The sequence below is a fragment of the Oncorhynchus tshawytscha genome, unplaced genomic scaffold (genome assembly GCF_018296145.1).
Source record: "Oncorhynchus tshawytscha isolate Ot180627B unplaced genomic scaffold, Otsh_v2.0 Un_scaffold_1341_pilon_pilon, whole genome shotgun sequence".
In the NCBI taxonomy this organism is placed as follows: domain Eukaryota; kingdom Metazoa; phylum Chordata; class Actinopteri; order Salmoniformes; family Salmonidae; genus Oncorhynchus; species Oncorhynchus tshawytscha.
The window spans coordinates 342,679-367,500 of NW_024609828.1; the positions used below are offsets into that span (position 1 = coordinate 342,679).

Below are 24,822 nucleotides of genomic sequence, written 5' to 3' on the forward strand. Positions count from 1 at the left end.
TGTGTGTGTGTGTGTGTGTGTGTGTGTGTGTGTGTGTGTGTGTGTGTGTGTGTGTGTGTGTGTGTGTGTTGGGAGGAATGTAAGTGGCTCACAGACAGATAGACAGTAGATAGTAGGCAGTTGAATTACCTGTTCATTTGGAAGGAAGGGACCAGATGGTTATTGGCTTAACTCTCAGGAGGGTAGTATTTTTGGAGTCCCTGAGCAAGGCAATTAGTTCAGGATGAGACACAGCTGGATAAATGGAGATGGGTGCAAACTGTAGTTTCTCAACCCGGTGTTCTGTAACTCTAGTGTTTCTCAACCTCTGTGTTCTATAACTGTAGTGTTTCTCAACCTCTGTGTTCTATAACTGTAGTGTTTCTCAACCTCTGTGTTCTATAACTGTAGTGTTTCTCAACCTCTGTGTTCTATAACTGTAGTGTTTCTCAACCTCTGTGTTCTATAACTGTAGTGTTTCTCAACCTCTGTGTTCTATAACTGTAGTGTTTCTCAACCTCTGTGTTCTATAACTCTAGTGTTTCTCAACCTCTGTGTTCTATAACTGTAGTGTTTCTCAACCTCTGTGTTCTATAACTGTAGTGTTTCTCAACCTCTGTGTTCTATAACTGTAGTGTTTCTCAACCTCTGTGTTCTATAACTGTAGTGTTTCTCAACCTCTGTGTTCTATAACTGTAGTGTTTCTCAACCTCTGTGTTCTATAACTGTAGTGTTTCTCAACCTCAGTGTTCTGGATTTGTAATGTTTCTCAACCCTGGTGTTCTATAACTGTAGTGTTTCTCAACCTCTGACCTAGAGGCCCTCGGGTTTCTCTGTTCTATCTGGTGTTTAGGTCAACCTGTTCTATAACTGTAGTGGGTGTTCTATTATATTTCTATGTTGGTGTTTCTATGGTTCTCTGTGCAGCTGATAATCTGTTAGTCTTTGGGGATCATCTTAGTGTGTCCTTTGCCCCACCTGCTATGTGGGATATTGTTTTGGATGAGTGACTATATGCGCTCTATAACTGTAGTGATTGCTATATCTTTGTTGTTTTTGAAGTTTCACTATCATTAAAATGTGGAACTCTTCTCACGCTGCGCTCTGTGTTCTTGACACTGTAGTGTCAACCTCTGTGTTCTAAATAGTGTTTCTCAAAAAGCCATGTTGTTCTAGTGATGTAGACAGGGTTTCTCACCTCTGTGTTTATACTGACAGCCTGAAATGGCTTGTGTTCTATGACAGGTTTCTCAATTTCCCAAACTCATAACTATCTAGTTGGTAGCTAAAGCCTGTGTTTAATTAAATTACTGTTTTTACAGAGAAACTCTGCTTCATTTTATAACTGTAAATGTATTCTCAACCTCTGTGTTCAATAACAAAGTTTGATCAAATTCATGTAAAAACATACCTCCTGTGAATCTTCTCAACCTCTGTGTTCAAATCAAATTGTATTGGTCACATACACTGTGTTCTTAGCAGATGTTTTCAACCTCTGTGTTCTATAATGCTTGTGTTTCTACCTCTGTGTTCTATAATGCAGTAGTATCTAACAAGTAATATCTATAACAAATTACACAACATACACCCAATGTTCACAAATCTAAGTAGTGAATGAATGAAGACTATATGCATATGGAACGATGTCAGGGTGGAAATCAAACGCTGTGTTCTGTCACTGTAAGTGTTTCTCTCCTCTTCCACTAACTGATACTGTTTCTGCACCTCCAGTGTTCTAAAGTCCTGCACCACTAGTGTTTCTCAACCTCCTGCACCATAACTGTATCTTTCTCACCACTAGTGTTCTAAAGTCCTGCACCACTAGAGTATCTAAAGTCCTGCACCACTAGAGTATCTAAAGTCCTGCACCACTAGTGTTTCTCAACCTCCTGTTCTACCACTAGAGTATCTTCTGCACCACTGTGTTCTATAAGTCCTGTTTCTCACCACTAGTGTTCTAAAGTCCTGCACCACTAGAGTATCTAAAGTCCTGTTCACCACTAGAGTATCTAACGTCCTGCACCACTAGAGTATCTAACCTCCTGCACCACTAGAGTATCTAAAGTTCTGCACCACTAGAGTATCTCAAAGTCCTGCACCACTAGAGTATCTAACGTCCTGCACCACTAGAGTATTTAACGTCCTGCACTACTAGAGTATCTAAAGTCTTGCACCACTAGAGTATCTAACGTCCTGCACCACTAGAGTTTCTAACGTCCTGCACCTCCAGAGTATCTAACGTCCTGCACCACTAGAGTATCTAACATCCTGCACCAGTAGAATATCTAACGTCCTGCACCACTAGAGTATCTAACGCCCTACACCACTAGAGTATCTAATGTCTGCACCACTAGAGTATCTAACGTCCCTACCACCACTAGAGTATCTAACGTCCCTGCCCCACCTCTAGAGTATCTAACGTCCTGCACCACTAGAGTATCTAACGTCCTACACCTCTAGAGTTTCTAACGTCCTATCATTACCACTAGAGTATCTAACGTCCTGCACCACTAGAGTATCTAACATCCTGCACCACTGTAGTGTATCTAACATCCTGCACCAGTAGAATATCTAACGTCTTGCACCACTAGAGTATCTAACGTCCTGCACCACTAGAGTATCTAACGTCCTGCACCACTAGAGTATCTAAAGTCCTGCACCACTAGTGTATCTAAAGTCCTGCACCACTAGAGTATCTAAAGTCCTGCACCACTAGAGTATCTAAAGTCCTGCACCACTAGAATCTAAAGTCCTGCACCACTAGAGTTTCTAAAGTCCTGCACCACTAGAGTATCTAAAGTCCTGCACCACTAGAGTATCTAAAGTCCTGCACCACTAGAGTATCTAAGTCCTGCACCACTAGAGTATCTAAAGTCCTGCACCACTAGAATATCTAACGTCCTGCACCACTAGAGATCTAAAGTCCTGCACCAAAGTATCTAAAGTCCTGCACCACTAGAGTATCTAAAGTCCTGCACCACTAGAGTATCTAAAGTCCTGCACCACAGAGTATCTAACGTCCTGCACCACTAGAGTATCTAACGTCCTGCACGACTAGAGTATCTAAAGTTCTGCACCACTAGAGTATCTAAAGTCCTGCACCACTAGAGTATCTAAAGTCCTGCACCACTAGAGTATCTAAAGTCCTGCACCACTAGAGTATCTAAAGTCCTGCACCACTAGAGTATCTAAAGTCCTGCACCACTAGAGTATCTAAAGTCCTGCACCACTAGAGTATCTAAAGTCCTGCACCACTAGAGTATCTAAAGTCCTGCACCACTAGAGTATCTAACGTCCTGCACCACTAGAGTATCTAAAGTCCTGCACCACTAGAGTATCTAAAGTCCTGCACCACTAGAGTATCTAAAGTCCTGCACCACTAGAGTATCTAACGTCCTGCACCACTAGAGTATCTAACGTCCTGCACCACTAGAGTATCTAACGTCCTGCACCACTAGAGTATCTAAAGTTCTGCACCACTAGAGTATCTAAAGTCCTGCACCACTAGAGTATCTAACGTCCTGCACCACTAGAGTATTTAACGTCCTGCACTACTAGAGTATCTAAAGTCTTGCACCACTAGAGTATCTAACATCCTGCACCAGTAGAATATCTAACGTCCTGCACCACTAGAGTATCTAACGTCCTACACCACTAGAGTATCTAACATCCTGCACCAGTAGAATATCTAACGTCCTGCACCACTAGAGTATCTAACGTCCTACACCACTAGAGTATCTAATGTCCTGCACCACTAGAGTATCTAACGTCCTACACCACTAGAGTATCTAACGTCCTGCACCACTAGAGTATCTAACGTCCTGCACCACTAGAGTATCATAACATCCTGCACCAGTAGAATATCTAACGTCCTGCACCACTAGAGTATCTAACGTCCTACACCACTAGAGTATCTAATGTCCTGCACCACTAGAGTATCTAACGTCCTACACCACTAGAGTATCTAACGTCCTACACCTCTAGAGTATCTAACGTCCTGCACCACTAGAGTATCTAACGTCCTACACCTCTAGAGTATCTAACATCCTGCACCACTAGAGTATCTAACGTCCTGCACCACTAGAGTATCTAACATCCTGCACCACTAGAGTATCTAACATCCTGCACCAGTAGAATATCTAACGTCTTGCACCACTAGAGTATCTAACATCCTGCACCACTAGAGTATCTAACGTCCTGCACCACTAGAGTATCTAACGTCCTACACCACTAGAGTATCTAACGTCCTACACCTCTAGAGTATCTAACGTCCTGCACCACTAGAGTATCTAACGTCCTACACCACTAGAGTATCTAACGTCCTACACCTCTAGAGTATCTAACGTCCTGCACCACTAGAGTATCTAACGTCCTACACCTCTAGAGTATCTAACGTCCTGCACCACTAGAGTATCTAACGTCCTGCACCACTAGAGTATCTAACGTCCTGCACCACTAGAGTATCTAACCTCCTGCACCTCGAGAGTATCTAACGTCCTGCACCACTAGAGTATCTAACGTCCTACACCACTAGAGTATCTAACGGACTGCACTTCTAGAGTATCTAATGTCCTGCACCACTAGAATATCTAACGTCCTGCACCACTAGAGTATCTAACATTCTGCACCTCTAGAATATCTAAGGTCCTGCACCACTAGAATATTTAACGTCCTGCACCTCTAGAGTATCTAGCGTCTTTGCTCCTGGGTCACTTTTGAAGAAACCACTTACTAGGGAGAATAGGGGAGGGGGATAATACTTTTATTAATAATTATGATAAAAAGTGGGCTTAAAAATTAAGTTTAGAAAATTAATTTAAAAAATGGGGACCATTGTACACGTTATGGGCATGACCTCTCCGGATATAAATGTGTTGAGTTGATCCAGTAGGTTCTGGATCTCCAGAGTTCTTCCCTTTTCCTTCCCAGACTCCTCTAACTGCCCTCCCTCCCTCCATCCCTCCCTCCCCATACCTTTCTCCCTACCTGTCCCCTCCCTCCATCCCTCCATCCCTCCCTCCCTGTACCTTTCTCCCTACCAGTTCCCTCCCTCCCTCCCCGTACCTTTCGCCCTGCCTGTTTCCTCCCTCCCTCCATCCCTCCTTCCCCGTACCTTTCTCCCTACCAGTTCTCTCCCTCCCTCCATCCATCCCTCCCTCCATCCCTCCCTCCCTCCCCGTACCTGCCTCCCTACCAGTTCCCTCCCTCCCTCCCTGTACCTTTCGCCCTACCAGTTCCCTCCCTCCCTCCATCCCTCCATCCCTCCCCGTACCTTTCGCCCTACCTGTTTCCTCCCTCCCTCCATCCCTCCTTCCCCATACCTTTCTCCCTACCAGTTCTCTCCCTCCCTCCATCCATCCCTCCCTCCCCGTACCTGCCTCCCTACCAGTTCCCTCCCTCCCTCCCCGTACCTTTCGCCCTACCTGTTTCCTCCTTCCCTCCATCCCTCCCTCCCTCCTTCCCCGTACCTTTCTCCCTACCAGTTCCCTCCCTCTCTCCATCCCTCCCTCCCCGTACCTTTCTCCCTACCAGTTCCCTCCATCCCTCCCTCCCTCCCTCCCTCCCTCCATCCATCCCTCCCTCCCTGTACCTTTCTCCGTACCTGTTCCCTCCCTCCCCGTACCTTTCTCCCTACCAGTTTCCTCCCTCCCTCCCCCTCCATCCCTCCCTCCCCGTACCTTTCTCCCTACCAGTTCCCTCCTCCCTCCATCCCATCCCTCCCTCCCTCCCCGTACCTTTCTCCCTACCAGTTCCCTCCCTCCCCGTACCTTTCTCCTTACCAGTTCCCTCCCTCCATCCCTCCCTCCCTACCGTTCTCCCTACCAGTTCCCTCCCTCCCCGAACCTTTCTCCCTACGTGTTTCCTCCTTCCCTCCCTCCCTCCCTCCCTCCCTCCATCCCTCCCTCCCTGTACCTTTCTCCCTACCAGTTCCCTCCCTCCCTCCATCCCTCCCTCCCTGTACCTTTCTCCCTACCAGTTCCCTCCCTCCCTCCCCGTACCTTTCTCCCTACCAGTTCCCTCTCTCCATCCCTCCCTCCCTCCATCCCTCCCTTCCCATACCTTTCTCCCTACCAGTTCCCTCCCTCCCTCCCCGTATCTTTCTCCCTACCAGTTACCTCCCTCCATCCCTCCCTTCCCATACCTTTCTCCCTACCAGTTCCCTCCCTCCCTCCCCGTACCTTTCTCCCTACCAGTTCCCTCCCTCCCCGTACCTTTCTCCCTACCAGTTCCCTCCCTCCCTCCCCGTACCTTTCTCCCTACCAATCCCCTCCCTCTCCGTACCTTTCTCCCTACCAGTTCCCTCCCTCCCGTACCTTTCTCCCTACCAGTCCCCTCCCTCCCCGTACCTTTCTCCCTACCAGTTCCCTCCCTCCATCCCTCCCTCCCTCCCCGTACCTTTCTCCCTACCAGTCCCCTCCCTCCCCATACCTTTCTCCCTACCAGTTCCCTCCATCCCTCCCTCCCTCCCGTACCTTTCTCCCTACCAGTTCCCTCCCTCCACGTACCTTTCTCCCTACCAGTTCCCTCCCTCCCCGTACCTTTCTCCCTACCAGTTCACTCCCTCCCTCCCTCCCCGTACCTTTCTCCCTACCAGTTCACTCCCTCCCTCATCCTCAGCCTTCCAAAAGGTAAGCCTTCCCCCAGACAGTCAGGCAGACAGACCCTCCCTGCCTCCAGTTCCTCGTCCCCCTCCCCCTCCACCTCCACCTTCACCCCACGTGCCATGAGACAGTGGGCCCCAATTTCACACCAGTTTCTCAGCCTGCTCAGTCGAGGGTGAGTGAGGGCTAAAGTGGTGAGTTTCTTTAAATGCCCAGATGTAGCTTTGAGCAAACACGTTGGCACTTAAACACCTAATCCGTTTTTCCGCTTTGTGTTTGCTTGTCCTGGTTCTTGGCACGGAGCCTAGACTAGCTGACAGCAGGGGGTTGTTTGTGCGCATGTGTGTATGTGTGTGTATGTGTGTGTGTGTGTGTGTGTGTGTGTGTGTGTGTGTGTGTGTGTGTGTGTGTGTGTGTGTGTGAGCAACATACTGTAGCATTCAGTAAACAACCTGGCAGGTGTGTGGATTCAGTGGTGGTGATGGTGATTTTGGTGGTGGTGGTAATGGTGACGGTGTGGGTGATGGTGGTGATAGTGACGGTGGTGGTGAAGGTGGTGATAAAGTAAGATAGTAACAGGACAACTGTAGTAATGGGACTTGTTTTTATTTTGAACTAAACCATAGATTGTAACTTTGTTCTCTGAGGAGGGTCATGCCATTAAAATTACACACACACGCGCACGCACATGCACAGACACACACACCCCTGAGTACCATCCTAGGCCGTTGCAACCCAGTTATAAATGCTTGCTGCGGGTCAGCCTTTTTAAAAGCACCCCGATTCACATTGACCCAGAATCTGATGGTCATTCTGCACCTGGACTTAAAAATAACCATTTTCCCCTCACCATTCCCTCGCATACAGCCACTGTTCTCCTGTTGACAATGCCATCTCCCCTTAAGCACTGCTACCAGAAGGAAGCCATTTCCAGGGGTTAAATTGAGGGCAGAAAGGTAGTGGACTTCTTTCCACTTTGATTGGAAAGAGTAGAAAACACAAGTAAACCTCCTGTTAAAAGTCCATTCATTTTGAAGACCATTACCTCATGTCTAGGACACCACATCCATTGTCGAGAGAGGCAGAGGGAAAGGAAGAGGAGGAAGGGTGAGTGAAGGGGATGAAGGACGAGTGAAGAGGATGAAGGTGGATGAGGAGGAGAGGAAAGAAAAAGAAGGAAGGATGCGGGAAGGAGGGGGGGAGAGGGAGATTAAGAGGAATGTCGGGAGGATAGGAGGGGGAGGAGAAGAAGGATTATATTTTTTACATCTTTATTTAACCTTTATTTAACCAGGCAAGTCAGTTAAGAACTAATTCTTATTTACAATGACGGCCTCCCCCGGCCAAACCTGGACGACGCTGGGCCAATTGTGTGCCGCCCTATGGGACACCCAATCACGGCCGGTTATGATACAGCCTGGAGAAGGGTGTAGAGGAAACAGAGGAAGATGAATAGGGAGGATAGAGAAAGAAGAGGATGAGGTCTAATGGAGGAATGAAAACGGAAACTGACAGGCGAGACCACCTCCTAATTGCCTACCTCACTGGAATGAAGTTCCCTTATTAACCATAAGGTCAATGATACGGCCCCAAATATTATCCCCAGAATCTCACATATCAGCAGCATGTGAGTCTTCACAGCCTATGTATATGTGTTGAGTGCTGTTGTATTGGCAAAGACTATCTCTCTCAGTGGTTGGCAACACAAAGCAAGGGTGCCTCTAGAGCAGGGCTATTCATCACTTACCTTACAAGAACCGGAGCCTGCTGGTTTTCTGTTCTACCTGATAAGTAATTGCCCACACCTGGTTTACCAGGTCTAAATCAGTCCCTGATTGGAGAGCAACAACAAAAAAACACAGTGGAACTGTCTTCCAGGTTCAGAGGTGAGGTTGAGGGCTCTATAGCCTGATGAAACTGCCTTTCTTTACCTTCTCTACTTTAAACAGTATGTTTAGTCATTCTCCTAGTTCCAGTCCCAGGAGAGGTATACATTTAGCCTGATCACATACCTGTTTGTGCTCCTGTACCACAGTGGCCACAATTGTTGGCTTTACAGCACCAACAGGTCTGAGACCAGGCTAACATTCAGCTGTGTGTACAGTATGATATCTATCTAGGTTAAAGAGACAACATTCAGCTGCTTGTACAATATGATATCTAGTTGGGTTAAAGAGACAACATTCAGCTGTGTGTACAATATGATATCTAGCTGGGTTAAAGAGACAACATTCAGCTGTGTGTACAATATGATATCTAGCTGGGTTAAAGAGACAACATTCAGCTGTGTGTACAATATGATATCTAGCTGGGTTAAAGAGACAACATTCAGATGTGTGTACAATATGATATCTAGCTGGGTTAAAGAGACAACATTCAGCTACTTGTACAATATGATATCTATCTGGATTAGACAACATTCAGCTGTGTGTACAATATGATATCTAAAAAGAGAACATTCAGCTGCTTGTACAATATGATATCTAGCTGGGTTAAAGAGACAACATTCAGCTGTGTGTACAATATGATATCTAGCTGGGTTAAAGAGACAACATTCAGCTGTCTGTACAATATGATATCTAGCTGGGTTAAAGAGACAACATTCAGCTGTCTGTACAATATGATATCTAGCTGGGTTAAAGAGACAACATTCAGCTGTCTGTACAATATGATATCTAGTTGGGTTAAAGAGACAACATTCAGCTGTGTGTACAATATGATATCTAGTTGGGTTAAAGAGAGACAACATTCAGCTACTTGTACAATATGATATCTAGCTGGGTTAAAGAGACAACATTCAGCTGCTTGTACAATATGATATCTAGTTGGGTTAAAGAGACAACATTCAGCTGCTTGTACAATATGATATCTAGCTGGGTTAAAGAGACAACATTCAGCTGCTTGTACAATATGATATCTAGTTGGGTTAAAGAGACAACATTCAGCTGTGTGTACAATATGATATCTAGTTGGGTTAAAGAGACAACATTCAGCTGTGTGTACAATATGATATCTAGTTGGGTTAAAGAGACAACATTCAGCTGTTTGTACAATATGATATCTAGCTGGGTTAAAGAGACAACATTCAGCTGTTTGTACAATATGATATCTAGCTGGGTTAAAGAGACAACATTCAGCTGCTTGTACAATATGATATCTAGTTGGGTTAAAGAGACAACATTCAGCTGTTTGTACAATATGATATCTAGCTGGGTTAAAGAGACAACATTCAGCTGTCTGTACAATATGATATCTAGTTGGGTTAAAGAGACAACATTCAGCTGTTTGTACAATATGATATCTAGCTGGGTTAAAGAGACAACATTCAGCTGTTTGTACAATATGATATCTAGTTGGGTTAAAGAGACAACATTCAGCTGTGTGTACAATATGATATCTAGTTGGGTTAAAGAGACAACATTCAGCTGTGTGTACAATATGATATCTAGCTGGGTTAAAGAGACAACATTCAGCTGCTTGTACAATATGATATCTAGTTGGATTAAAGAGACAACATTCAGCTGTCTGTACAATATGATATCTAGTTGGGTTAAAGAGACAACATTCAGCTGTCTGTACAATATGATATCTAGCTGGGTTAAAGAGACAACATTCAGCTGCTTGTACAATATGATATCTAGCTGGGTTAAAGAGACAACATTCAGCTGCTTGTACAATATGATATCTAGCTGGGTTAAAGAGACAACATTCAGCTGTCTGTACAATATGATATCTAGCTGGGTTAAAGAGACAACATTCAGCTGCTTGTACAATATGATATCTAGCTGGGTTAAAGAGACAACATTCAGCTACTTGTACAATATGATATCTAGCTGGGTTAAAGAGACAACATTCAGCTGTGTGTACAATATGATATCTAGCTGGGTTAAAGAGACAACATTCAGCTGTGTGTACAATATGATATCTAGCTGGGTTAAAGAGACAACATTCAGCTGTGTGTACAATATGATATCTAGCTGGGTTAAAGAGACAACATTCAGCTGTTTGTACAATATGATATCTAGCTGGGTTAAAGAGACAACATTCAGCTGCTTGTACAATATGATATCTAGTTGGATTAAAGAGACAACATTCAGCTGTCTGTACAATATGATATCTAGTTGGGTTAAAGAGACAACATTCAGCTGTCTGTACAATATGATATCTAGTTGGGTTAAAGAGACAACATTCAGCTGCTTGTACAATATGATATCTAGCTGGGTTAAAGAGACAACATTCAGCTGCTTGTACAATATGATATCTAGCTGGATTAAAGAGACAACATTCAGCTGTCTGTACAATATGATATCTAGTTGGGTTAAAGAGACAACATTCAGCTGTGTGTACAATATGATATCTAGTTGGGTTAAAGAGACAACATTCAGCTGTCTGTACAATATGATATCTAGCTGGATTAAAGAGACAACATTCAGCTGTGTGTACAATATGATATCTAGTTGGGTTAAAGAGACAACATTCAGCTGTGTGTACAATATGATATCTAGTTGGGTTAAAGAGACAACATTCAGCTGTCTGTACAATATGATATCTATCTGGATTAAAGAGACAACATTCAGCTGTGTGTACAATATGATATCTAGCTGGGTTAAAGAGACAACATTCAGCTGTGTGTACAATATGATATCTAGTTGGGTTAAAGAGACAACATTCAGCTGTGTGTACAATATGATATCTAGTTGGGTTAAAGAGACAACATTCAGCTGTGTGTACAATATGATATCTAGCTGGGTTAAAGAGACAACATTCAGCTGTGTGTACAATATGATATCTAGCTGGGTTAAAGAGACAACATTCAGCTGTCTGTACAATATGATATCTAGTTGGGTTAAAGAGACAACATTCAGCTGTGTGTACAATATGATATCTAGCTGGGTTAAAGAGACAACATTCAGCTGTGTGTACAATATGATATCTAGTTGGGTTAAAGAGACAACATTCAGCTGTCTGTACAATATGATATCTAGTTGGGTTAAAGAGACAACATTCAGCTGTCTGTACAATATGATATCTAGCTGGGTTAAAGAGACAACATTCAGATGTGTGTACAATATGATATCTAGCTGGGTTAAAGAGACAACATTCAGCTGTGTGTACAATATGATATCTAGTTGGGTTAAAGAGACAACATTCAGCTGTCTGTACAATATGATATCTAGTTGGGTTAAAGAGACAACATTCAGCTGTCTGTACAATATGATATCTAGACAACTGGGTTATAAGTTAAAGAGACAACATTCAGCTGTCTGTACAATATGATATCTAGTTGGGTTAAAGAGACAACATTCAGCTGTCTGTACAATATGATATCTAGTTGGGTTAAAGAGACAACATTCAGCTGTCTGTACAATATGATATCTAGTTGGGTTAAAGAGACAACATTCAGCTGCTTGTACAATATGATATCTAGCTGGGTTAAAGAGACAACATTCAGCTGTGTGTACAATATGATATCTAGTTGGGTTAAAGAGACAACATTCAGCTGTGTGTACAATATGATATCTAGCTGGGTTAAAGAGACAACATTCAGCTGTGTGTACAATATGATATCTAGCTGGGTTAAAGAGACAACATTCAGCTGCTTGTACAATATGATATCTATCTGGGTTAAAGAGACAACATTCAGCTGTCTGTACAATATGATATCTAGTTGGATTAAAGAGACAACATTCAGCTGTCTGTACAATATGATATCTAGTTGGGTTAAAGAGACAACATTCAGCTGTCTGTACAATATGATATCTAGTTGGGTTAAAGAGACAACATTCAGCTGTGTGTACAATATGATATCTAGCTGGGTTAAAGAGACAACATTCAGCTGTGTGTACAATATGATATCTAGCTGGGTTAAAGAGACAACATTCAGCTGCTTGTACAATATGATATCTAGCTGGGTTAAAGAGACAACATTCAGCTGTGTGTACAATATGATATCTAGTTGGGTTAAAGAGACAACATTCAGCTGTGTGTACAATATGATATCTAGCTGGGTTAAAGAGACAACATTCAGCTGCTTGTACAATATGATATCTATCTAGGTTAAAGAGACAACATTCAGCTGTCTGTACAATATGATATCTAGTTGGATTAAAGAGACAACATTCAGCTGTCTGTACAATATGATATCTAGCTGGGTTAAAGAGACAACATTCAGCTGTCTGTACAATATGATATCTAGCTGGATTAAAGAGACAACATTCAGCTGTCTGTACAATATGATATCTAGCTGGGTTAAAGAGACAACATTCAGCTGTGTGTACAATATGATATCTAGCTGGGTTAAAGAGACAACATTCAGCTGCTTGTACAATATGATATCTAGCTGGGTTAAAGAGACAACATTCAGCTGTCTGTACAATATGATATCTAGCTGGGTTAAAGAGACAACATTCAGCTGCTTGTACAATATGATATCTAGCTGGGTTAAAGAGACAACATTCAGCTACTTGTACAATATGATATCTAGCTGGGTTAAAGAGACAACATTCAGCTGTCTGTACAATATGATATCTAGCTGGGTTAAAGAGACAACATTCAGCTACTTGTACAATATGATATCTAGCTGGGTTAAAGAGACAACATTCAGATACTTGTACAATATGATATCTAGCTGGATTAAAGAGACAACATTCAGATACTTGTACAATATGATATCTAGCTGGATTAAAGAGACAACATTCAGATACTTGTACAATATGATATCTAGCTGGGTTAAAGAGACAACATTCAGCTGTCTGTACAATATGATATCTAGCTGGATTAAAGAGACAACATTCAGCTGTCTGTACAATATGATATCTAGCTGGGTTAAAGAGACAACATTCAGCTGCTTGTACAATATGATATCTAGTTGGGTTAAAGAGACAACATTCAGCTGTGTGTACAATATGATATCTAGCTGGATTAAAGAGACAACATTCAGCTGTCTGTACAATATGATATCTAGCTGGATTAAAGAGACAACATTCAGCTGTGTGTACAATATGATATCTAGTTGGGTTAAAGAGACAACATTCAGCTGTGTGTACAATATGATATCTAGTTGGGTTAAAGAGACAACATTCAGCTGTCTGTACAATATGATATCTAGTTGGGTTAAAGAGACAACATTCAGCTGTCTGTACAATATGATATCTAGCTGGGTTAAAGAGACAACATTCAGCTGTCTGTACAATATGATATCTAGTTGGGTTAAAGAGACAACATTCAGCTGTCTGTACAATATGATATCTAGTTGGGTTAAAGAGACAACATTCAGCTGTCTGTACATATGATATCTAGTTGGGTTAAAGAGACAACATTCAGCTGTGTGTACAATATGATATCTAGCTGGGTTAAAGAGACAACATTCAGCTGTGTGTACAATATGATATCTAGCTGGGTTAAAGAGACAACATTCAGCTGCTTGTACAATATGATATCTAGCTGGGTTAAAGAGACAACATTCAGCTGTGTGTACAATATGATATCTAGCTGGGTTAAAGAGACAACATTCAGCTGTGTGTACAATATGATATCTAGCTGGATTAAAGAGACAACATTCAGATTCAATGAAAGCTTGGGCTTGTTCTAACCTCCCCATCCTCTCCACTGCCCCCTCCCCTTCCTGTCCCACTGTTGCTAAGCTACATCTTTAGTTATTTTCCATCCTGGGGAACAAACATGGGAGCAGAGGATAGGGGAAAGGGAGGGAGCAAGAGAGGGAGATAGGTAGAGGGGAAGAGGAGGGAAGAAGAGTAGAGGAAGAGGGGTCTCCTTGGTCCATACATGCAAACCGCTCCATCACTCTGTCCAGGGAAACAGACCATACCTCTCCATCACTCTGTCCAGGGATATAGGAAACAGGCCATACCTCTTCTCCATCACTCTGTGCAGAGATATAGGAAACAGGCCATACCTCTCCATCACTCTGTCCAGAGATATAGGAAACAGACCATACCACTCCATCACTCTGTCCAGGGAGATAGGAAACAGACCATACCTCTCCATCACTCTGTCCAGGGAAACATACCATACCTCTCCATCACTCTGTCCAAGGAAACAGACCATACCTCTCCATCACTCTGTCCAGGGAAACAGACCATACCTCTCCATCACTCTGTCCAGGGAAACAGACCATACCTCTCCATCACTCTGTCCAGGGAAACATACCATACCTCTCCATCACTCTGTCCAGGGAAACAGACCATACCTCTCCATCACTGTCCAGGGAGATAGGAAACAGACCATACCTCTCCATCACTCTTTGCAGGGAGATAGGAAACAGATCATATCTCTCCATCACTCTGTGCAGGAAGATAGGACACAGACAATACCTCTCCATCACTCTGTCCAGGGAGATAGGAAACAGACCATACCTCTCCAGGGAGATAGGAAACAGACCATACCTCTCCATCACTCTGTCCAGGGAGATAGGAAACAGACCATACCTCTCCATCACTCTGTCCAGGGAGATAGGAAACAGACCATACCTCTCCATCACTCTGTCCAGGGAGATAGGAAACAGACCATACCTCTCCATCACTCTGTCCAGGGAGATAGGAAACAGACCATACCTCTCCATCACTCTGTCCAGGGAGATAGGAAACAGACCATACCTCTCCGTCACTCTGTCCAGGGAGATAGGAAACAGACCATACCTCTCCGTCACTCTGTCCAGGAAACAGACCATACCTCTCCATCACTCTGTCCAGGGAGATAGGAAACAGACATACCCTCTCACTCAGTCCGATCAGACTCTCCAGTCCAGGGCGATAGGAAACAGACCATACCTCTCCGTCACTCAGTCCAGGGAGATAGGAAACAGACCATACCTCTCCATCACTCTGTCCAGGGAGATAGGAAACAGACCATACCTCTCCATCACTCATTCCAGGGAGATAGGAAACAGACCATACCTCTCCATCACTCTGTCCAGGGAGATAGGAAACAGACCATACCTCTCCAGGGAGATAGGAAACAGACCATACCTCTCCATCACTCATTCCAGGGAGATAGGAAACAGACCATACCTCTCCATCACTCATTCCAGGGAGATAGGAAACAGACAATACCTCTCCATCACTCAGTCCAGGGAGATAGGAAACAGACCATACCTCTCCATCACTCATTCCAGGGAGATAGGAAACAGACAATACCTCTCCAGGGAGATAGCAAACAGACCATACCTCTCCATCACTCATTCCAGGGAGATAGGAAACAGACAATACCTCTCCAGGGAGATGCAAACAGACCATACCTCTCCAGGGAGATAGGAAACAGACCATACCTCTCCATCACTCAGTCCAGGGAGATAGGAAACAGACCATACCTCTCCAGGGAGATAGGAAACAGACCATACCTCTCCATCACTCATTCCAGGGAGATAGGAAACAGACAATACCTCTCCAGGGAGATAGCAAACAGACCATACCTCTCCATCACTCAGTCCAGGGAGATAGGAAACAGACCATACCTCTCCAGGGAGATAGGAAACAGACCATACCTCTCCAACACTCAGTCCAGGGAGATAGGAAACAGACCATACCTCTCCATCACTCATTCCAGGGAGATAGGAAACAGACCATACCTCTCCAGGGAGATAGCAAACAGACCATACCTCTCCATCACTCAGTCCAGGGAGATAGGAAACAGACCATACCTCTCCATCACTCATTCCAGGGAGATAGGAAACAGACCATACCTCTCCATCACTTTGTGCAGGGAGATAGGAAACAGACCATACCTCTCCATCACTTTGTGCAGGGAGATACATACAGGTATGCTTTTTTTTTAAAGAGAATTTTCTTAGATTAAGAGAATTTAGACATATTTTGATCAGAGTGATTCAAATCTAAGATTATACATGGTTGTTTCTCTGGAGCAAAACATGAGAATGACAAAGTAATCAAGTAATCAAAGTAACATGAGTATGACAAAATAATCAAAAAATGTTGGCTATGCGAATTAGAGGTGATAAAGAAGAGATCTCAAATTGGATTTTAATTTTCTATGGGTTTAATAAAAATAATTATTTATTTAATTTTCAGAAAATAATCTCATAGTGCATAAAAATCGAAAACAACACATTTAAATTGAGAGAGTAGAGATGGAGATTGAATGTCTATATTTGGTTTGTGATGAAAGGCTGTGAGTTGAGGCAGTTTGAATTGGAAATGCAGTGTACCTTCAGGGGAGGGGACATCGATGGTCCAGCCAGAGAGAAACAAAGACAATCTGACAAACAGACCTGTACGCTTCATCAGGGCACCACAGCTGCTTTTCGACGGTCAGGTCCTCCATAGGACCCACTCCTCTGTAGGTACTGGTCCTCCATAGGACCCACTCCTCTGTAGGTACTGGTCCTCCATAGGACCCACTCCTCTGTAGGTACTGGTCCTCCATAGGACCCGCTCCTCTGTAGGTACTGGTCCTCCATAGGACCCACTCCTCTGTAGGTACTGGTCTTCCATAGGACCCGCTCCTCTGTAGGTACTGGTCCTCCATAGGACCCGCTCCTCTGTAGGTACTGGTCCTCCATAGGACCCACTCCTCTGTAGGTACTGGTCCTCCATAGGACCCACTCCTCTCTAGGTACTGGTACTCCATAGGACCCACTCCTCTCTAGGTACTGGTCCTCCATAGGACCCACTCCTCTGTAGGTACTGGTCCTCCGTAGGACCCGCTCCTCTGTAGGTACTGGTCCTCCATAGGACCCGCTCCTCTGTAGGTACTGGTCCTCCATAGGACCCACTCCTCTCTAGGTACTGGTCCTCCATAGGACCCACTCCTCTCTAGGTACTGGTCCTCCATAGGACCCACTCCTCTCTAGGTACTGGTCCTCCATAGGACCCACTCCTCTCTAGGTACTGGTCCTCCATAGGACCCACTCCTCTCTAGGTACTGGTCCTCCATAGGACCCACTCCTCTCTAGGTACTGGTCCTCCATAGGACCCACTCCTCTCTAGGTACTGGTCCTCCATAGGACCCACTCCTCTCTAGGTACTGGTCCTCCATAGGACCCACTCCTCTGTAGGTACTGGTCCTCCATAGGACCCACTCCTCTGTAGGTACTGGTCCTCCATAGGACCCACTCCTCTGTAGGTACTGGTCCTCCATAGGACCCACTCCTCTGTAGGTACTGGTCCTCCGTAGGACCCGCTCCTCTGTAGGTACTGGTCCTCCATAGGACCCACTCCTCTGTAGGTACTGGTCTTCCATAGTAGGTACTGGTCTTCCATAGGACCCACTCCTCTGTAGGTACTGGTCTTCCATAGGACCCGCTCCTCTGTAGGTACTGGTCTTCCATAGGACCCGCTCCTCTGTAGGTACTGGTCTTCCATAGGACCCGCTCTTCTGTAGGTACTGGTCCTCCATAGGACCCGCTCCTCTGTAGGTACTGGTCCTCCATATGACAGGCTCCTCCGTAGGTACTGGTCCTCCACATGACCCGCTCCTCCGTAGGTACTGGTCCTCCACATGACCCACTCCTCTGTAGGTACTGGTCCTCCATAGGACCCGCTCCTCTGTAGGTACTGGTCCTCCATAGGACCCACTCCTCTGTAGGTACTGGTCCTCCATATGACAGGCTCCTCTGTAGGTACTGTTCCTCCGTAGGACCCGCTCCTCTGTAGGTACTGGTCCTCCATATGACAGGCTCCTCCGTAGGTACTGGTCCTCCATATGACAGGCTCCTCCGTAGGTACTGGTCCTCCATATGACCCACTCCTCCATAGGTTCTGGTCCTCCATATGACAGGCTCCTCCGTAGGTACTGGTCCTCCACATGACCCGCTCCTCCGTAGGTACTGGTCCTCCACATGACAGGCTCCTCCATAGGTACTGGTCCTCCACATGACCCGCTCCTCTGTAGGTACTGGTCCTCCACATGACCCGCTCCTCTGTAGGTACTGGTCTTCCATAGGACCCGCTCCTCTGTAGGTACTGGTCCTTCACATGACCCGCTCCTCCACAGGTACTGGTCTTCCATAGGACCCGCTCCTCTGTAGGTACTGGTCCTTCACATGACCCGCTCCTCCACAGGTACTGGTCTTCCATAGGACCCGCTCCTCTGTAGGTACTGGTCCTTCACATGACCCGCTCCTCTGTAGGTACTGGTCTGCAATAGGACCCGCTCCTCCGTAGGTACTGGTCCTCCACATGACCCGCTCCTCTGTAGGTACTGGTCTGCAAAAGGACCCGCTCCTCTGTAGGTACTGGTCCTCCACAGGACCCGCTCCTCTGTAGGTACTGGTCTGCAATAGGACCCGCTCCTCCGTAGGTACTGGTCCTCCACATGACCCGCTCCTCTGTAGGTACTGGTCTGCAATAGGACCCGCTCCTCTGTAGGTACTGGTCCTCCACAGGACCCGCTCCTCTGTAGGTATTGGTCTGCAATAGGACCCGCTCCTCCGTAGGTACTGGTCCTCCACATGACCCGCTCCTCTGTAGGTACTGGTCCTCCACAGGACCCGCTCCTCTGTAGGTATTGGTCTGCAATAGGACCCGCTCCTCCGTAGGTACTGGTCCTCCACATGACCCGCTCCTCTGTAGGTACTGGTCCTCCACAGGACCCGCTCCTCTGTAGGTATTGGTCTGCAATAGGACCCGCTCCTCCGTAGGTACTGGTCTTACATTGCCAAACATATAGCACCCACCTTGGGTGATGCCACGGCTGGTGAAAAGCGCACGAAAGCCACCACATCTTGGCAGCAGTTAAACTTTTACTGCAGTGGGCTAAATCAGGGCCACACAGAGTGTTTCTTGGTAGTCTTAAATAAATCTACTTTGAAACAAAAGTAAAAACCTCACACACATGGTTATGGACTTCAGAAACGTTTGACACAGAAACACAGGATTTTAGGCACATTTTTGGAAGTAATGTTTATTAATGATGAAATGATCAAAACTATTCTGCCATCTCTGGACACAGCATGCTGTACTTGTTGTTATTCTTCCTGACAGATGAAACCATAACAATTTAAATCCAAACAGTCAGCTATCTAGCTACAAGCCAAAAATATAGACTTTTCATCCCAATTCTTCAACTCTGAGAGTCAAGACCACAAGATGTAAGTGATCAACCCCCAGAGGAGTCAAACCCCCCAAATGGATTTTATTAATGACACAAAAACACACACAAAAAAAAAAAATGAATTACAACATTTACAGAGCTCTCTGCCTAGAAGACCTCACGGTGCGACGGCAACCAAGGAAGTGGTCTTTGAAAAAATAAAATGGCTGCCAGGCTCATTGGTAGTGCTGGAGCATTACCAATCACTTCAATAAATGTTTTCATCTCTTTCCCTCCGCAGCCAAGAATTGCTCCTACTTCAAACACTTCACAAAGGAAGAAGAGGCCAAAGGGTTTGAAGCCAAAACTCAGAAAGGTCAGTTCTCTCTCCTTCGTTACAGGCTTCTGGTGAATGAGCCACAGTGCAACATTTTTTAAAAATACATTCGGTCCGATTCACCACTGTGGCGATTTTAAGCTATTTACAACTTGAGTTTTGAGTTGTAAATTGAGTAATACATGAGTACAATTCCCTCAAATATGGTGCATTTCCTTAAATATCAGAACTGTTAATCCTTGTTTTCAAGCAATGAGGAGCCTATGCTGTTGAGGGGGAGGCATGGTGAATAGGAATGAGATGTATACTATGTGTCTATGGGACTGCTCATTGGGCTCTCAGCATGACAATAAAACACATTCAGTCAAAACACAGACATGAATGGTACCCTCTGTGATTGGCGAACACTTTCTCTCTCCCTTTCCCTTTCTCACACACACACACACACACACACACACACACGTGCCTGCTATTAGTTTTTATCCCCGCGTCAGGGGAAAAAACGAGATCTTTCCACATCTCACATTGCTCTCCTCAAAACAGATGCTATTCTAGGAGACTACTGCAGACCCCTTACAAATATACATTGTTGTGTGCAGAGTATGCTATAAGCATGACAACACTCATTAAGACAGACAGGTAGAAAGCTAGCATGGCTAGCCATCAGCAGGATTTACTGGTTGAAGGTGAAGTAACTTTTGAGTGTAATGGAGTTGACTGGTGACATTAGTACAGGAGCTAGAACCCAGTTCTAATGAAACATGTTTTAACTATGTGTGTCCTTATTGTAATGAACACGATGGGAGACAGAGAGCTGGTTTCAAGCGCAGGGCGCAGCAGGTGTTTATTGTGAGGGACCACAGGAGGAGGCAGGTAGCTGGGTCCAGGGGCAGGCAGGTCATACACAGGGGGTCCAAAAAGGCAACAGTACTGGCAGGGAAAAGGCTAGTAACGTCGTCCGGGAGATTAGGCAATATGTTGATAACAGGAAATCCGAAAAGTACAGGTAGGGAATAGGCAAAAGGCTCCGTTAGTGAGGCAGGCAACACAATCATACACAGGAGGAGTACATTACGGGGAAACCAGAGCGCCATATAGAAGTGTGTCACAAAACAAACAATACCTCACAATGATTTGGTGCAAATAACTGAACTAAATAGTGTGTGATAATGACATACAGGTGTGCGAACAGATGATCAGAATTCAGGTGATTGGGATCTGGAGAGTGAGCTGCGTTCAGGGGATCTACGTGTTTGAGAGTGTGAGCTGGAAAGTGGGCTGGAAAATGAGTTGCATTCAGGGGATCTACGTGTTTGAGAGTGTGAGTTGGAAGCAGACGTTACACTTATTGGTTGAAATCAGGATTCTGCACTGCTTTTAACGGAGGAAAGGTTGCTTCCGTCCCCTCTCATCCCTGCTTGCGTGAATTTAGTTGAAAACGTCACTTTGCCCTGTGGGGACCTATTGGCTGTGCCTATGTCCCAAATGTCTCTTTACGGACTCTAGTCAAAAGTAGTGCACTACTGTATATAAGGAATAGGGTGCCATTTGGGACGCTTCCATAAGAATCCCTAGCAGGTCGGTATCACAGGCAGAGGCAGCCCACTGTAACGTCTGGGGTTATGCATGTAGACACAGATTGTATGTCTCCCTCTGTGTCTCTCCACAGCCAAGCCATGACAAAAGTAGCTACTTGAGTGGAACGATAACGCTTATTTCACACTCCATGCTCTCCTGCTGCGTTACGACGGGAAAGTGAGCCCTGGCTTATCGTAATCTGTACAATGGGCCTAGAGGATTGGAGGGGGGTTAGAGAGGAGAGTCGGATGAGTCACCTGGAGACAAGGCTTCTTTCTTCATCACTCCTCTCCTAGAAGCAGTGCTAATAGACGGTTTTAGTGGATTGTAGCATGGTTAAACCAGACTGAATGCTGAGCTCAGTGAAACAGTGGGGATCGCACCATTCAGTCTGCTGGTTCAACCAGGCTAACTAATATAGTCAGTGATGGTTAACGAAGACACTGTTCAAGAGGGCTCTCTGCTGTATTCTCTTCATGCTGATTAAGGTTAAGTGGAGGGGGGATGGGTTAGTGGGAGTTCCAATGCCTTAGAATGGGAGATGGGTTACAGTAAGAACTGAATGATTTTCTGTTGGAAATCAAGATGGAAAGATTAACAGATTGAGGGCCCCTAATCCTCCGAAATGCTTGACTTGAAGATCCTTCTTTCTAGCATTACAATACACAACATTACAATACAAAACCTCAAAGTTGACTCATTAGCACTGTCATAAACAATGTTAAACATAGCAAAACGTTTTGCAACAGAAAAATGGGACTATGTGTTCTTTTTGGACAAGTTGAGGTAGTATCTCCCCATTCCAGAACATTTTCTCTCCACTGAAAAAAAATCCAGGTTCTCTCTCTCTCTCTCTCTCTCTCTCTCTCTCAGAGTACAACCTCTCAGCAGCGGCCATTGCTGTGTTCAGCCTGGCCTTTATGACCCTGGGGTCGCTGTGTGTCGTGTGCTCCTTCGGGAAGGGGAGGGACTACCTGCTGAGGCCTGCTGGGATGTTCTTTGCCTTCGCAGGTCAGACACATCTACTTTGACTGAGATATTCACGTCATACACCAGGCATGACAACAAAGAACATTGTACATGTCTCTGCCTGTCCATCCAGGTTCATCAGCTATTTGTTCGTTAGTTTGTTAATTAGTTTGTCCTTTCCGTCTCTCCATCCGTCCGTCTGCCCGCCCATCTATCCATCCTCACCTGTACCCCTTCTCCCTCTAGGTCTCTGCATCATCATCTCTGTTGAGGTGATGCGGAACTCCACCAAGCGGATGATTGACAGCGAGGAGACCGTCTGGGAACAGTACTACTACTCCTGGTCGTTTGAATGTGCCTGCACCTCCTTCGTCCTCCTGGTCTTCAGTGGTCTCAGCCTGTTGATCATCTCCATGCCCCAGATGCCACGCAACCCCTGGGAGACCTGTATGGACGCAGAGCCAGACTCCATGGAGCCCTTAGACTAGTAGTAGATCAGATTAGACCTGCCCAGATGAACCCCTGGGAGACCAGTATGGACGCATAGCCAGACTCCATGGAGCCCTTAGACTAGTAGTAGTAGATCAGATTAGACCTGCCCAGATCAACCCCTGGGAGACCTGTATGGACGCAGAGCCAGAGTCCATGGAGCCCTTAGACTAGTAGTAGACTCCACTAGAACAGACCAGACTAGTCTAGACCAGGGGAATCTTCAACAAAGGCTGCCAAAACCATACATGTTTTTATAGAATCCAACTGAAGATAAACTAAATTGATACAGATGATACTTGATGATACAGATGAATGAGAGTGGGGCACACCGCCTAAGTAATAGTAGTAGGGGAAACACTGCACTACACTTGCTTGGTTTTAAGTGTACAGATAAATATGTAAGGCAGGATCTCTGAGCAGTCCTCGAGGGCCACAGATTTTCCTTTCTTTGGTCCTTAACTGATACATTTCTGTCATTGATTACAGAGAGTGTCCGCTCTCCTGGTCCATATCATCCGTTACTAAGCAACAGACACTGTGGCACTTGAGGACTGCCCTGATATAGGGTGCGTTAGTAAATTCACCATGGCAACTTACTTCGAAATTCAGAACACTCTGGTTGGAGAGTGCCAGAGCGCAGAATAATTTATGAATTTACGAACTGCCTAAACTCAGTTGTTATGATAGATTTTTAGTAAACATCGGCTAAAAAACGGAATTAAATTGTTGCCAGTAACACAGTTACAGTCACTAACCCTCTTGATAACATGGAAACACTCTAGCACTAATAGCAGCACTGCAAGGGTGAGTAACATGTTCAGAGTGAAGTGTTCTCTCATTTGTGTCTGGAAGTAGCTAGCAAACAAGCTAAGCAAGTTTAGCCAGTTGGCTTGGGAGCTTGAAGGCCGATGTAAAGTCAGAATGCTCAGATTAACCCTACACCTCAGCCAGAGTGTCCAGTGTGCACTCTGAATGCTCAGATTAACCCTACACCTCAGCCAGAGTGTCCAGTGTGCACTCTGAATGCTCAGATTAACCCTACACCTCAGCCAGAGTGTCCAGTGTGCACTCTGAATGCTCAGATTAACCCTACACCTCAGCCAGAGTGTCCAGTGTGCACTCTGAATGCTCAGATTAACCCTACACCTCAGCCAGAGTGTCCAGTGTGCACTCTGAATGCTCACTCTGAATTAACCCTACACCTCAGCCAGAGTGTCCAGTGTGCACTCTGAATGATTAACCCTACACCTCAAGAGTGTCCAGTGTGCACTCTGAATGCTCAGATTAACCCTACACCTCAGCCAGAGTGTCCAGTGTGCACTCTGAATGCTCAGATTAACCCTACACCTCAGCCAGAGTGTCCAGTGTGCACTCTGAATGCTCAGATTAACCCTACACCTCAGCCAGAGTGTCCAGTGTGCACTCTGAATGCTCAGATTAACCCTACACCTCAGCCAGAGTGTCCAGTGTGCACTCTGCCAATGCTCAGATTAACCCTACACCTCAGCCAGAGTGTCCAGTGTGCACTCTGAATGCTCAGATTAACCCTACACCTCTGAAGCCAGCCAGTGTCCAGTGTGCACTCTGAATGCTCAGATTAACCCTACACCTCAGCCAGAGTGTCCAGTGTGCACTCTGAATGCTCAGATTAACCCTACACCTCAGCCAGAGTGTCCAGTGTGCACTCTGAATGCTCAGATTAACCCTACACCTCAGCCAGAGTGTCCAGTGTGCACTCTGAATGCTCAGATTAACCCTACACCTCAGCCAGAGTGTCCAGTGTGCACTCTGAATGCTCAGATTAACCCTACACCTCAGCCAGAGTGTCCAGTGTGCACTCTGAATGCTCAGATTAAC

At 45.3% G+C, this 24,822-nt stretch overlaps 1 protein-coding gene across 1 annotated transcript in view; it reads left to right on the plus strand.

The window, feature by feature from the left end:
* Nucleotides 1-24,142, plus strand: part of cacng1b (calcium channel, voltage-dependent, gamma subunit 1b) — a 31,104-nt gene extending 6,962 nt beyond the window's left edge. The window contains exons 2-4 of the mRNA XM_042319227.1: nucleotides 19,891-19,965; nucleotides 22,378-22,515; nucleotides 22,720-24,142. Of these exons, the coding sequence (XP_042175161.1) occupies nucleotides 19,891-19,965; nucleotides 22,378-22,515; nucleotides 22,720-22,961 (455 nt within the window). The 3' untranslated portion in view covers nucleotides 22,962-24,142. The remainder of the gene's footprint in view (nucleotides 1-19,890; nucleotides 19,966-22,377; nucleotides 22,516-22,719) is intronic.
* Nucleotides 24,143-24,822: the final 680 nt, after the last annotated feature.